Source organism: Raphanus sativus, unplaced genomic scaffold, assembly GCF_000801105.2.
Source record: "Raphanus sativus cultivar WK10039 unplaced genomic scaffold, ASM80110v3 Scaffold0475, whole genome shotgun sequence".
Taxonomy (NCBI): Eukaryota; Viridiplantae; Streptophyta; class Magnoliopsida; order Brassicales; family Brassicaceae; genus Raphanus; species Raphanus sativus.
Genome location: NW_026615793.1, coordinates 1 through 15776, shown reverse-complemented (window position 1 = coordinate 15776; position 15776 = coordinate 1). Strand labels below are relative to the sequence as shown.

At 42.7% G+C, this 15776-nt stretch overlaps 1 protein-coding gene and 2 pseudogenes across 1 annotated transcript; 1 reads left to right on the top strand and 2 right to left on the bottom strand.

Annotated features, from left to right (window-relative positions):
• Positions 1 to 5935: 5935 nt before the first annotated feature.
• Positions 5936 to 8592, bottom strand: LOC130502264 (uncharacterized). The gene is made up of 2 exons (XM_056997039.1): positions 8453 to 8592; positions 5936 to 8365 (listed from the first exon to the last, which is right to left on the bottom strand). The coding sequence occupies exon 2, from the start codon at positions 8347 to 8349 to the stop codon at positions 6349 to 6351; it is 2001 nt and encodes a 666-aa protein (XP_056853019.1). The 5' UTR covers positions 8350 to 8365; positions 8453 to 8592; the 3' UTR covers positions 5936 to 6348.
• Positions 8455 to 9920, top strand: LOC108845585 (inactive beta-amylase 9-like; annotated as a pseudogene).
• Positions 9921 to 11705: 1785 nt separating this feature from the next.
• On the bottom strand, positions 11706 to 12600 carry LOC130502263 (uncharacterized; annotated as a pseudogene).
• Between the last annotated feature and the right edge of the window lie 3176 nt (positions 12601 to 15776).

Sequence of the window (15776 nt, the reverse complement as noted above, 5' to 3'; positions counted from 1 at the left end):
TTTTCTTCAATCGCGTCTGTCAAGCTAATAACAATTCTTCTTTTTCTTGCAGATGGCATCCTCATCATTCAATAACCAACAAACTGATGTTGCAATGGAATGTGAAGACCAAGAGTACCAAGAGACAAGTGCTTATCCAAATGTAACATCGGGAGAAGCCTCTCAGGCGAACAAAGGGAAGAAGCTGGTTGTGCCAAGGTCGCAAGTGTGGGAGCATTTCACCAGAACCAAAGAGACCCGAGACAAGTGTACTTGTCACCACTGCCACAAGATATTTTCTTGTGCATCGAAGTCGGGAACTTCTAACCTGAAGCAGCATCTGAACATCTGCAAAGAACACCAATCATGGTTGTCTGGTCAGACAAAGAATCAACAAAAGATTGGTAAAGAAGGAAATCTGAAGCTATCTAGAGTTTCAGAGACGGTTTTCAAAGAAGCGTGTAATGAATTGGTGGTATTGGCAGAGTTGCCACTTGCATTCATTGAAAGTAAAGCTTTCAAACACTTCTGTGATAAGGTATACGTTGTATAAATTTTTATTTGTAATTCTCGTTTTAAATTCATCTCAAATTACTAACAGTTTTATTCTTTTAAATTGCAAGGTTAACCTCTATCAACCTCACTCAAGAAGGACTGCGACCAGGAACATTGTCGAGATGTTTGTCAAGAAGAAAGCTGCATTGAAGAACTTACTCCAAACAAGCAAACAAAGGGTTTCCCTTACCACTGATATTTGGACTGCTCAAGTGACAGGTAATACATAAATCATTACAATTAATATTTCAGCCGATGCATACTTACATTTTAATTATGTGTTTCATGCATATCAGGTGCAAGCTACATGGTTATCACAGCACATTTCATTGACCAATCGTGGCAGCTCAACAAGTTGATCATTGGCTTCAAGTATGTGGTCGATCACAAAGGTCAGACCATTGCTAATGTTCTTTTAGCCTGTTTAGAAGACTGGGGAATTGAGAAGTTGTTCTGCATCACGGTAGATAATGCAACTGCCAATACTTCTGCTTTAGCGAGGTTCCATAGGGTCTTTAGCTCTATTTCTCCTGATGCTTTTGTCTTAGATGGAAATTATTTACACATGAGGTGTGCTGCGCATATCATAAATTTGGTTGCTAAGGAGGGTTTGCGTGATCTAGGGGATAAAGTATTAGCTATCAGGAATGCTGTTCAGTATGTTAGGTCTTCTACCAGTAGGGTAAATGCTTTTGATCAAAGAGTCACAACTGGTAAGATGACTCGTGGTAGCTTGCCTTTGGATGTAAAGACTAGGTGGAATTCAACTTTTCTTATGCTATCTAGAGCTTTACAGTTTAAGGTTGCATTTGATAAGATGGAAGCAGAGGATAGGCTGTACAATGACTACTTTTTGGAAGTAGAAAATGGAGTTAAAAGGTGTGGTCCTCCTACTGCTAGCGACTGGAGTAGTGTTGAGAAGCTGATTCGATTTTTGGTCATCTTCTACAACAGCACTCTGATTGTTTCTGCCTCATCTAAGGTAAATGCATACAAATGCTATGGTGAGATAGTGACAATCGAGAGAAATCTCACTGGTTTAGCTAATAGCTTAGATTCTGAGTTGAATTTGACAGCATCTGATATGTTGAAGAAGTTTTTGAAGTACTGGGAAGGTATCAAGGGAGTTAATAAAATGCTGATCCTAGCGACAGTGTTTGATCCTAGGAATAAGATGCATTTTGCTAAGCTTTGTTTTGAGAAACTGTATGGGAAAGACAGTTATGAGGCTAAGGAAATGCTAGGATCAGTGACTGATCTTCTCCAGAGCATGTTCAAGGAGTACAACGTGCGACACAAAGAGTCTTCTGGCCAACCAACACAGTCACCTCAAGCGTCTAGTGTTCCTGTTCCAGAGTCTCAGGAGCAAGCATCAGAAAGAATGGAACTGGTAGTCGATGATTTTGGCTATGAACGGATGGATGCTGTGTACAAGGAACTTGTAGCTGAGAAAGGTGACGACACAAGAGATGAACTTGAGGTTTACTTGAAGGAAGCTGTGGAGACTCCTAAAGTCTTACTGGGATGCGAGTTTGACATCCTGTCATGGTGGAAAGTGCACAAAATGAAGTACCCGGTTCTTGCTGAAATGGCCAGAGATCTCCTTGCTATGCAGGTTTCATCTGTCGCTTCAGAGAGTGCTTTTAGCACAACTGGTAGGATATTAGAGCCGCACAGAAGCTGCTTGACTCACTTTATGATAGAGGTTCTTCTGTGTACTGAGCAGTGGTTGCAGGCTGATATTAAACTTACCGGTAGCATCATCACAAATGAACAAATTCTTGCTGAAGTTGAACAGCTTGATAAACTTGAGAAAGGTATGTTTCTTCTACATAAGCTCACTTCATTAAAATTTGTATATGTGTTCTCTTATTAATTCGTTTGTATACTGTTTTTTTGTCAGAGTTCGAGGCTCACAACCTTGGTGACTGAAGTCTGGGTTTTGAAGTTTGATGCTTGAAGATTGAAGTTTCAAGTGTTAACGTTTTATTTTTCTTCTTTTCATTGAATAATGTTGGCTTTTGTTTGGTTTTGGATCATGAATCTTGTTTGGTTTTCATTTCATTGAATAATATTGGCTTTTGTTTGGTTTTGAATTCAATAAAGTTATATGTTTGGTTTTTACGTTTGTGTCTTTGTGAGTTTGTGCCTTTGTGAGTTTGTGTTTCATTGTTTACTTTTTCTGTGTATTTATGTCTTGATGCACAAGACTTACAGGTTCAGAGGACACTCTTTGTGTCAAACCAAGTATAATTTAGTGTTTCTTAGCCCAAAACCCGATTAAGATCCGACACCCGACTAGTATATCAGATATAAACGGTTCTTTGGTATGGTACTAAATCCGAACCGAACCCGACAAAAACCACACCGAGACCGATCCGAACTTTTATAAGATCCGAATGGGGCTATTTTTTAGAGAACCGAAAACCCGACACCCGATTACACCCGATCCGAAACCCGAATGGTCCACCGAATGCCCAGCCCTATCCTAAACCAACCCCCGATGCATCCGATTCCACCACGAACACCTCATTAAAATCAGGTAGTGCTAACACGGGCACCGTTGACATTGCCTGCTTCAATCGTTGGAACGCCTCAGTTGCTTCTCCTGTCCACTCGAACTGATCTTTACGCAAAAGAGTTGTCAACGGTCTCGCAATGTCACCGTAGTCCCTCACAAACTTCCGGTAGTAACCCGTCAGACCAAGAAACCCTCTCAACTCTTTGACTGACCGCGGTATTACCCACTCCACCATGGCTCTAATCTTCTCTTTATCAGCAGCTACACCCTCTGCACTGATCATGTGCCCCAAGTACTCAATGCAACTGCTCCCGAACTCGCACTTCTTACGGTTTGCATAAAGCTTATGCTCCCTCAACACCTCCATTACCAGACGCAAATGCTCCTCATGCTCCTTCTCCGTCTGGCTGTAGACGAGAATGTCGTCGAAAAAGACCAGCACGAACTTCCTCAAATAGCTTCGGAACAGCTCATTCATGAGTGACTGGAATGTTGCAGGGGCGTTGGTTAACCCAAAAGGCATTACCAGGAACTCATAATGGCCATCGTGCGTACGGAATGCGGTCTTTTGCACGTCTTCACTCTTTACAAGGATCTGATGATACCCCGACTTTAAGTCTAACTTGGAGAAGATCACCGCTCCTTGCAGTTCGTCGAGAAGTTGGTCGATCATTGGGATGGGGTAGCAATCAGGAATCGTCACCTTGTTTAGAGCCCTGTAGTCCACACAGAACCTCCAACTTCCATCTTTCTTCTTGACTAACAGGACAGGACTGGAAAAGGGACTGTTAGAATCTCTAATGATTCCTGCAGCTAGCATACTGGCCACTTGCTTCTCTATCTCTTCGCGTTGTGCCTGTGGGTACCGGAAGGGTCTAACGCTCACAGGACTTGAGCCAGTTTGCAGTACAATCGCGTGTTCTTTTCCCCTTGATGGAGGCAACTCCTTTGGATCCGCAAACACCTCTGCATACTCCTCCACTACCCTCTGCAACTGTGGTGGAGTAGGCGTCGGTTCTGCTCGCTTTTCCCCCTCCAAGGACATCCCATTATACTCAACCATCATAACTTCACCGTCGTCTTTTGCTGCCCTCATGATGGATTTGAGTGAAGCTTCTGAGCAACAGAGACCAGGGTCGCCTTGAAGAACAAACTTAACTCCTCTCAACTTGAACCTCATTATCTTCAATTTCCAGTTAACCTTGGTGTTCCCCAATGTCTCTAACCACTGGATGCCCAGAATGACATCAGCTCCCCCCAACTCCAACGGCAGGAAGCTTGACGTGATCGTGCATCCAGGTAGTTCCAACTCCAGCTCACGACAGACTCCTCCTCCTCTGAACGTGATTCCTCCTGCTGTCAGCACTTGATAGCCGCGAGTGCTATCAGTAGCCAGTTTCATCTCCGTAACCATCTTCTGTGACACGAAGTTATGCGTGGCGCCGCTATCGATCAGCACTACAACCTCCCTTCCTGATAGCATGCCACGTAACTTCATGGTCCTAGGAGATGAGATGCCCACGATGGAGTTAATGGAGATCTCCGCTACCTCCACGTCCTCCTCCGTCTGCCCCTCCTCCAGCTCCGCCGAGAAGTTAGACACATCCAACTCACTTCCGTCATCAAGTAACATCATCACCACCAACTCCGGTTGTGCACACTTGTGTGGGTACACGTACTTATCGTCACATCTGAAGCAGAGCCCCTCGGCTTTGTATCTCGCGACCTCCGCAGGTGTTAGACGGCGGAACGGGGGTTTCACTCGATTGTGATTAGGTCTGGTTCCGGTATTATTCGACGCCGTCGTTTTTGTCTGTGGGCTCCGATTCTTGTTTGGGTAATGGGCTTTCGCTGGGCCTTGAGCAGATTTGTTCAGTTGGGCCTGGCCTTTTCCTTCAGAAGAGCGACCCGTCTTCAACGTCGGATCGGGCGGCTCCTCCGTCGTCTCTCCTCCTTCAGCCCAATCCTCCAACATCTTCGCCACGTCCATCACCCTCTGCAACCCGAACCCTCTCGCCCCCATCAACTTGATTCCAGCCTGGATTTGCGGTCTCAACCCCGTCACAAACGCCATCTCCAAAATGGGATCTGGAATCTCCGGAGCGTTTGACGCCAACGCGATGAACTCGCGCTTAAACTCACGCACGGTGGTGGTTTGCTGGAGTCGAAGCACGCGTTCACCGGCGCTGTTGTCGCTTCCCGTCGTGAACTGCTCCAACACACGTACCTTCATCTGCTCCCAACTCATGAACGGATTTCGGTTTCTCTCCCAGCGATACCACGGCAAAGCTTCTCCGGTGAAACACATCCTCACCGACTTCAGCTTTTCCTCCTCCGAGAAATCACCCAACTCAAAGTACTGCTCCACGCGAAGCACCCAGCTCTCCGCGTCTTCGCCGTTGAACAGAGGAACCTCTACCCTCCGGTTCAGCTGATCGTCTCTTGCGTCAGACAACCTCCATGGTGAGGGTTGTCTCACCGCCGATCCGTAGTCAGGACCCATCTCCGTCATGTATCGAGCCCCGGAAGGACTCCGCGGCTCTCTCATCACCTCCTTCCCTGACGATTCTCCCTGGAGTCTTCCTGGTTTGGGACTGTCGCTTGGGTTGGGGGTCAGATCGGAGGATATCGGCCCTTCTCCCCGCCGATCCGTTTCCTCCGTCTTCTCCACCTTCCGAAGCTCGAGCCTCTCAAACCCACTCGCCATCAACCGCATCATCTCGTCCATCCTCTCCTCCATGGACGAGAGCTTCCCCTCCATCGCGATATACCTCTCATCGTCACGTTGGATTATCTCTGCTACCTTGTCATCGTTCTTCTTCGGTCCCATCGTAAACAGCTCTGATACCAAGTTTGTTACGACTTGTATGTAAAAGAGAGTAAAAGCAAGATATTGTATTACTTCCGCAACAAGCAATACAATGGATAGAGTTTTACAAAGGAGTCTCTCTCTCCCCACACACTAGATCGATCCTCTCTCTCGATAACTTATTCATAGAGTCTACTAATATTTATATAAAAGCAAAAGCATCTTCCACGTCAGCCAACAGCCCATGTGCTCCTCCAAGGTTGTTGCTAACGATCCTCTCGTCCCCTTTTCCTCTTATTCCCTTCTCTCCTCTCACGTGCTCTCTTCCTCAACCTCATGCTGCCTCACGCCTTTCCCACTCCCACTCGCTTCACTCGCGTTCTGCTCAGTCACGCTCTGTACCTCCTCTGTTTCACGTGCCCTTCTCTTCTTCCTCTGATACTGATAGATAATCGGTGGCCTTACTGCCTCATACATAACAACCTCACAGTACAGGCACTGCTGTAGAATCGAGTTCAAAAAGTTCTTTCAACTCTCCATCTATCTCCTTGTTCACCCGGGAAGCAGTAATCTGATGAGAGAATCTCAGCATTTTCGACTTTGGGATTGTAAACATCGCCTCATCCCCATCATCAAAATCACGTGGCCTACTCTCAGCTGCTCTAAACACTCTCTTCTTCCTTTCATCGTCATTAAACTGCAGCGCAGGCTCCAACGCTAAAACCTTATAATAGTCCAAGGCGTCGTCATCAAGAACTTCGACAATGACAAGTTCCTCATAGGTTTCATCAATGCAACCAGTCCAGAATCTGTGTATCGCCCACACTTGACCAATCTTGGGCAGAATGGTATATTCATCCCCTTCCGTGGAGGTCTGAGGCACTACCATCAGATGTGAAAAGTTATCTGGAGAGAGTGCTACATGAACTTTAGACACCAAGAAAGTTCCACAACCAACCGGCATTTTCTTTTCCCACCACTGGATGACTTCCCCAGGCAATGGCTTAGCCTTTAACCGAAAGGAGATTATTTTGTAAACTGGAGCCTGCTCAAATACTTGAGTCACACTGATCTTATGGATCCTACAGTAGTCCCTAGGCATGTTGTCATCACATCCGACGTATGACCAGATCTGACCAGTTTGAAAAACCTTTCCGTTTATAGGAAAGCAGAGAGCCTCTGGCTTTGGAGGTGCATAGTCTGCTAATAGATGTGAAGGGACGGTCACCTCTTCGATTGTTGCAGGTAACGCAGCTTGGTCCAGCTCGTAAGCATACTTTGGCAGACCTTTGACGTCAACTCCAGTCAGTTTGAAGGAAGGGATCCTATGGGAGAATCGGTACAAACTGTGAGGGAAAGTGTAAATCCCGTCGGCATCATCACCAGTTCCCATACGAAAGAAGACACTTGAAAAGCCTTTTGCTTTATGCAAGAATGCAACAGATACACCAGTAGCTCCATAAGTGCAATAGTCTTGCAAAACCTCCACATACTCATACTCATATTTGCGGTGAGAATCTGGTTCTGAAGACCAGTTCACATCCCAGTTCTTGAATAACGCCCAAGTCTCGCCTTTTCTTGGGGAAACAATGAAATGACCAGAGTTGCTTCCTCCTTCGTTGAAGTGGGTAACATGTGAGAAGAGTGAACGGTCTTTTGTGTTCTCAGAACTCCCAAGCCTGAACTTACCAGCAGAAACAGGCAAGTCTTCTTCAAACCATTGGATCTGTTTCTCATCATCAGGATCTGGCTCTAGGTATGTGATCCTAAGCCCAAAAGAAGGAACTGAAAAAACTTTCCTGATCAGAGCATACTGTCTAGGAACCTTGTCTGCTGTGTCATAGAGAGCCCAGACCTGACCAACTGCAAAGTTCACTTCTTCCCTCAGCTTATCAAAGTCGTTAAACTTCAGATCAGCAGCAAACTCTTCCCTCTTTCTCTTCTCACCAACAACCTTCACAGCAGGAGAGCTTTGCTTTTCAGAGACAGATGTTGCCTCTTTCTTACAGTGGGATCTAAAATCTTCGAACTGTTTGTTGAACACAACCTCACCTGAACTCGAAAGGACTTCCATTGCAATGGTTTCCTCCTTGCAACTCGGACAAACGAACCATTTGTCGAGATACACCCTAAGAAAACGATGTCTACACCCACAGTTCCGACACGTTGTCCAAAAGCTTGGACCGGAACTGGAAGGAGCAACCGGGTGTCTCTGCTGTGTTTCACGGAGGATTTGACTCAGCACCCCTTTAAGGGTACTATCCTTAGATGAAAGGCCTTGAAGAGGTCTCTCACGCGCGGTGAACTCCTTGTTGCAAGATCGACATCTGGTCTGTTTGCAGACAGAGCTTCTGTGTAATCTGTAACACACGGAACAGAATGGACACGTGGTCCAGAACTTCGGAATGACACTGGAAGGTGTTGGGTCTGAGGAAGTAGTCCCTTTGATCCAAGTCTCTGTAACGCCGTTAATTGTGAGATTCATCTTCGTGGGTCTCCTCCTTAATAAAGAAGAATACATATTATTTAGGGCCATTCTTTTGAAAGCATTTGGAATAATAAAGGATTAAAGTAGTAAGAACCCTAACCTAAAGCAACCGCCTTTATACCTGTCTTCTGGGGAGTCGTCGAGAGAGAAGCTGCCGGGAAATACGATTTGGTCGGGGTACTTAGCCGTGGCGGAGATTGTTAAGAAGGTTGGACTCAAGCTTCACGCGTCTCTCTCTTTCCACGGTTCTTCCAAAGACGCGGAGATTGGTCTCCCTGACTGGGTGGTGAAGATCGGTGAAGCTGAGCCTGGGATGTATTTTACAGACAGATATGGGAAACATTACAGAGATTGCTTGTCGTTTGGAGTTGATGATGTTCCTCTTCTTGATGGGAAGACTCCTATGGAGGTTTATGGTGGCTTCTGCGAGAGCTTCAAGTCTGCTTTCTCAGACTACATGGGGAACACTATCACGGTATTAATCCTTCTTTGTTTTGCATTTGCTTTCTCAGTATTAACCCTGAGCATTCGTTTTTTTGGGTTTCCGTTTTGTTTCGGTTCAAAGGTGTTTAGAAAGTTCTGTTTTCGGTTTGTTCCAGATGTTAAGGATCCGTTCAGTTATTTGGAAAGTTCGGTTTGGTTTGGTTCGGTTATTTCGGTTATCAGTTCCAAAGTTGGGAACCGGCTCATATCTGAAGTAGTTTACCGGTTGGTTAGTTTCTGATTTTTTTTGTTCTTATGGTTTACAGGGAGTCACATTAGGTATGGGACCAGACGGGAGCTAAAGTATCCATCTCATCAACACGAGACTAACCTCTCTGGTGCAGGAGAGTTCCAGTGTTACGACAAACACATGCTTTCAGCTCTTAAACAGTACGCTGAGTCCTCAGGGAACCCCCTTTGGGGACTCGGCGGTCCACACGATGCTCCTGCCTACGATCAACAGCCTCATTCAACTCCCTTCTTCTCAGACGGAGGGTCTTGGGAGTCTCAGTATGGTGATTTCTTCTTGGCTTGGTACTCGTCTCTACTCACGTCCCATGCGGACCGAGTCCTCTCCGTTGCTTCGTCAGCGTTCAGCGGAAGTGGTGTGTCGATAAGCGGGAAGTTACCTCTCTTGCACCGATGGAACAAGCTGAGATCTCAGCCTTCTGAGTTACAGCTGGTTTCTACGGCTCTAACGGTCACGACAGGTACGAGGCAATCGCGGAGATCTTTGCGAAGAATCTTGTGGATGATAATACCTGGAATGGATCTATCAGACGAGCACCAATCACTGGCTTCTCTCTCTAGCCCTGAGTCGTTACTTGCAGACATCAAAACGTCGTGCAAGAAACAAGGAGTGGTTGTGTCAGGGCAAAACTCGGCTGCTTCTGTCTCTGGTGGGTTCGAGAGATCGTTGAGAATCTGAAGGATGAGAGGTGGGAATTGATCTGTTTACTTACCAGAGAATGGGAGCTCTTTTCTTCTCTCCAGAGCATTTCCATGCTTTCACTGTCTTTGTTCGGAACATGAACCAGGTCGAGTTGTCTTCATACGATCAAGCGGGAGAGGATGAGGCTCAGACAGTGGAGCAAGGTTCAGGCACTGGTGCACCTAGTTTGCAAAACCGCTTGATGAATCCATTCATATTCTGTACGTAAATAAGAAAAGACCTGTTTATGTGCATTTATATAGATTTTGTCGTGTTCATGTACAATTATTTGTATCCATGTATTCATAAAACTGAATCCTGAAGTTTAAGACAGAGATCTTTTAGTACTCTTGATTCAATTATAATCCTCTTCTTTCTATACTGTCTAAAGCCTTGTCAATAACATCTTCACAGTTTTTATCCACCTCAAGATTTCCTCGGCAATGTTTCTTGAGAACAACTAAACTCATGGAGTTGCTTCTCTCCCATCCTGAATCTTCTTGGGTTCTGCATCTCCATTATAGTTGAATCCTCTTCTGTTCCTCACCAACATTCACAGCACAGCTCAAACCAGGAGACCTTTCCTTTGCAGTGAAAATGTGTGTTTTTTCTTACTTGCGATTGTTTTCTGTTGGAGGCGAGGAAGTCTTGAACTTCTGTCTTGCACTTACAAATGAGCAGTTTGTTGATACATTTGATCAATAGTTTCAAACCTTTAGATCCGTATTTTGGAAAGTGGACTGTTTCATGAATGAATTTGAGTTTGTGTGTTTGTCTTAAATTTTGTTGGTTGGATTTTTTTTTTAGTAAAAATGACAAATCTTGGGTAATTTAAAAAAAAAAACTATATCAGGATCACATGATGATGGATAAAAGCTGCTGAGAGATGACACAAAGGCCAACGTTGAGATTACTTCAGCTCATTTCATATAATGCAAGAAGGAAGCGTGATAACAACGAACAAGACAAACCTACTGTTGAACTCAAATGGCTAGTAACTAACCATGGAGAAAGATCAGTTTGTTTCTCAGTCTAATCTAAACTACTGCTCTTTTCCTACGTACCATCTCAAGATTCATGAGTTTCCATGGATTTGAACCAATAAAAGAAAACGTACATATCCCATGGATACAGTCTTAAGTAAGTTTTAAGGGTTTTAGATCTTTAAAGCAAGAACAAACCTTGAGAGTCAGAATGCACCAAAAAGCTAACCAAAAGGGACTTATCCTTCTCAATGCTCAATGCTCTTGAAAACCTCACAATAACAGGTACTGCTAGAGTCAAGTTCAAAAAGTTCTTTCAACTCTCCATCTATCTCCTTGTTCACACCGGGAAGCAGTAATCTGATGAGAGAATCTCAGCATTTTCGACTTTGGATTGTAAATATCGCCTCATCCCCATCATCAAAATCACGTGGCCTACTCTCAGCTGCTCTAAACACTCTCTCTCCCCTTCATCTTCATTAAACTGCAGCGCAGGCTCCAACGCTAAAACCTTATAGTCCAAGTCGTCGTCATCAAGAACTTCCACAACGACATGTTCCTCATAGGTTTCATCAAGGCAACCAGTCCAGAATCTGTGTATCGCCCACACTTGACCAGTCTTGGGCAGAATGGTATATTCATCTCCTTCCGTGGAGGTTCCAGGCACTACCATCAGATGTGAAAAGTTTATTTGGAGCGAGTGCTACATGAACTTTAGACACCAAGAAAGTTCCACACCAACAGGCATTTTCTTTTCCCCCACTGGATGACTTCCCAGGGAGAGGCCTTAGCCTTTAACCGAAAGGAGATTATTTTGTAAACTGGAGCCTGCTCAAATACTTGAGTCACACTGATCTATGATCCTACAGTAGTCCCTAGGCATGTTGTCATCACATCCGACGTAATGACCAGATCTGACCAGTTTGAAAAACCTTTCCGTTTATAGGAAGCAGAGAGCCTCTGGCTTTGGAGGTGCATAGTCTGCTAATAGATGTGAAGGGACGTTACCTCTTCGATTGTTGCAGGTAACGCAGCTTGGTCCAGCTCGTAAGCATACTTTGGCAGACCTTTGACGTCAACTCCAGTCAGTTTCGAAGGAAGGGATCCTATGGGAGAATCGGTACAAACAGTGAGGTAACATGCAAAACTTGTCGGTATCACAGGTTCCCATACGAAAGAAGACGCTTGCAAAGCCTTTTGCTTTATGCAAGATGCAACAGATACACCAACTCCATAAGTGCAATAATCTGCAAAATCTGCACAAACTCATACTCATATTTGCGGTGAGAATCTGGCTCTGAAGACCAGTTGATATCCCAGTTCTTGAATAGAGCCCAGGTCTCTCTTCCTTGGATGAACAGTGAAATGACCAGGGTCGTTGCTTCCTCCTTCGTTGAAGTGGGTAACATGTGAGAATAATGAACGGTCTTTTGTGTTCACAGAACTCCCAAGTCTGAAACTTACCAGCAGAAACAGGCAAGTCCTGTTCAAACCATGGATCTCGTTCTCATCATCAGGATCTGGCTCTAGATATGTGATCCTAAGCCCAAAAAGAAGGAACTGAAAAAACTTTCCTGATCAGAGCATACTGTCTAGGAACCTTATCTTTTGTTGTGTCATAGAGAGCCCAAACCTTGTCCAACTGCAAAGTTGCTTCTTCCTCAGCTTATCAAAGTCGTTAAACTTCAGATCAACAGCAAACTCTTCCCTCTTTCTCTTCTCACCAACAACCTTCACAGCAGGAGAGCTTTGCTTTTCAAGAGACAGATGGCCTCTTTCTTTACAGTGGGATCTAAAATCTTCGAACTGTTTGTTGAACACAACCTCACCTGAACTCGAAAGGACTTCCATTGCAATGGTTTCCTCCTTGCAACTCGGACAAACGAACCATTTGTCGAGATACACCCTAAGAAAACGATGTCTACACCCACAGTTTCGACACGTTGTCCAAAAGCTTGGACGGAACTGGAAGGAGCAACCGGGTGTCTCTGCTGTGTTTCACGGAGGATTTGACTCAGCACCCCTTTAAGGGTACTATCCTTAGATGAAAGGCCTTGAAGAGGTCTCTCACGCGCGGTGAACTCCTTGTTGCAAAGATCGACATCTGGTCTGTTTGCAGACAGAGCTTCTGTGTAATCTGTAACACACGGAACAGAATGGACACGTGGTCCAGAACTTCGGAATGACACTGGAAGGTGTTGGGTCTGAGGAAGTAGTCCCTTTGATCCAAGTCTCTGTAACGCCGTTTAATTGTGAGATTCATCTTCGTGGGTCTCCTCCTTAATAAAGAAGAATACATATTATTAGGGCCATTCTTTTGCTTTGAACATTTGGAATAATAAAGGATTAAAGTAGTAAGAACCCTAACCTAAAAGCAACCGCCTTATACCAAGGAACCCTAGATTAAGAAATTAAGGAGCTCACTCTGACTTAGAGGCTGACGTCGGAGTAGAACTGCGGCGAACGTTCCGTCGTCTTTGGGGGATAAGGAAAATCTCGCTCTTTATAGGGTTGTGCTCTCCCCTTTTCACGGTGGTAAAGAAGCTCTGTTCCCAGTTCATTTTGCGGGAAAATACATCCCGAGAAGAATGTAAATGGGCTAGCCAGCATTATTGGGCCTAAAATGCCCAGATAATCATTGTGAATCTTCATGTCATATGTTAAAAAAAAAAAGTAAATACATATCCTGTGAAATATATAGCTTACTTTTAAAAAAGTAAATACAGATCCGGTGAAAAAAGGTTGGTAAAAGTTATCCTAAATTGTACTTACAGTCTCAAGTGGTCTACTATTGTTTTAGTTTCTGATTTTGGCTCATTTGGTTTGCAGGTATGGCTGGGAATTTGAGTAAATAGAATAAAGCTTTTTCACCTAGGGCTCAAAAAGAGGTCATAACTAAAGAGAAAGCTTTGTTACAGCGTGCAAATAATTATCTTGGATGATATATTGGTTATTAAACCAAATCGGACCGAAATCCTAATCCTCTTAAACCTAAAACTCATCATGTAATATTAGTTTCATGCAATAGTCACTTAAACTAAGAATCTCTGACAAAAGGCCAATTTTTTCTTTGAGATATATGACCTCTAGTTATTAAACCAAACATTAGTGTTGTATACGCCGTGAGTGGCGAAGCCACAGCCAAAGTTAGGAATGTCAATGGACACATGTCTATGGAGCGGCCTATGTCCAAATCCATATGGACTACGTCCAAATTCGCCCGAAATATTTCTGTCAAATGGACTTCACCTAAATACGTCCAAAGCCAATGGACAAAACCAAATGGACAGGGGCCGCCCTATGTGTTAAAAAATATTTAGGGTTAGTATTGGAGAGATAAAAAATCTAAAATCAGTCTCACTTTTACTGTCTTTCGACTCTCGACTCGCGAGTCGCCTCAAAGCATTAGATGCCTGTGCACCCAGTATTTTTTTCAGAATTTTATTGTTTTATAAACTAAAAATGAAAGAAAATTACTAGAAAACATAGAACATTATCATTATTGCAAGCCACTGATTCATTTTACACACATTATGCACCCATACAATTTTACAACTGGATTCGCCCATGGCTTCTGTTGAAAATCATTGTGAGAAGATCGGTATATAAAATCATATTTTTAACGTTGCTAGCAGTCTCTAGGAGGAGGAGGTCTGGGGATGGGTCTACAAGGCTTATCTTTTCGTGCAGTAACTGGATCGCTTCCCGCCGGAGAATCTCCACATGGTGGGGGGAGGTTTGCGCATATCGTAGTTTTACCTTTACCACACAAGTCAACATGTTAAAGAGAAAGCACAAGATAAAGTATTAAAAATCAAAGTTTGTTTTCCTTATAGTATACTGTAAATAATTCTCTAAAGATTTTACTCGATTGTAGAGCAACTCTATTTGACAGCAAATAGCTCTATATTCTATGTGCTACAATTATTCGCAAACAAGTTTAATGCGCCATAGATTTTTGGAATAAAAGAAGAACTGACCTGGCTGAAGGAGTCTAGCTTCTGTGCCACGAACCTGAAATGATAGACATAGAAATATATAGAACAAACTTAGAAGAAGAAAGGCTTTTGTTGTTTTCTTCATTATCAATAATTGTTTGGTTCCAAATCTGTAAACATATCGACAAGTAGTATATATCTAAGAAGTCAAAGAGAATGATAATATAAAATGAATGCTGGCAAAATCAAACATATAAAAGAAAGGGTTTTTGATGTTTTATTCATCATAATTGTTTGTTTTCAAGCTGTACATGTCCACCAGTAGGAATGTAGAATATATATAATTATAGTATATGTAGAAAGTCAAGGAAAATAAAATTAAGAAAGTGGAAGCTGCCAAGATCAAACTTAAGTGAAAATTAAATCAATGATTTCTTCAACGATTTGACATATATTATTTTATTAAGAGATTTTCTATGCTATAACGGCTATACGCAATAGTAATTTTTAGAAAATAATATTCTATTATATTAAAGTGAAAATTAGCCTATAATATATATCTAAATTTTTACAAATTTTAATTTTATCAATCTAATACAATCAAAAATAAAACCATACTTTATTGTAAATTTAATATTAGTTAGTAATTATTTCGAACTTAGTTAAGTTTCAGTAAAAACTAAATTTTCATTTTATAGAAATAAAAATATTTTATGCTATATTTTTATTTAAAACTATATTTATTTTAAGTACATCTATTTAAGTGGTCTACATATAATACTTTTTGGAATTTTTGCTTCTAGTTAAGATGTAATGCTATTTGTTATTAATAATCCAGTAAGCTTAACGTCAACCCTAAAGTATTTTATCTTGATTATGGTTAATATAAGAATTTGGAAATTTAATTAGTCGTTTTTACACATGATTAATAGATCTAACTAAAATGTCAAATATTTACCTCTTCATAAAATTTTGAACTTTTATCATTATTTTATAGCTATATATTTGTTAAAATGCAATTATAATAATTTTCAAGAATATAAAAAATGACTATAATTTATATCTTAAGTTGGTGAAGAAACTTGCTAT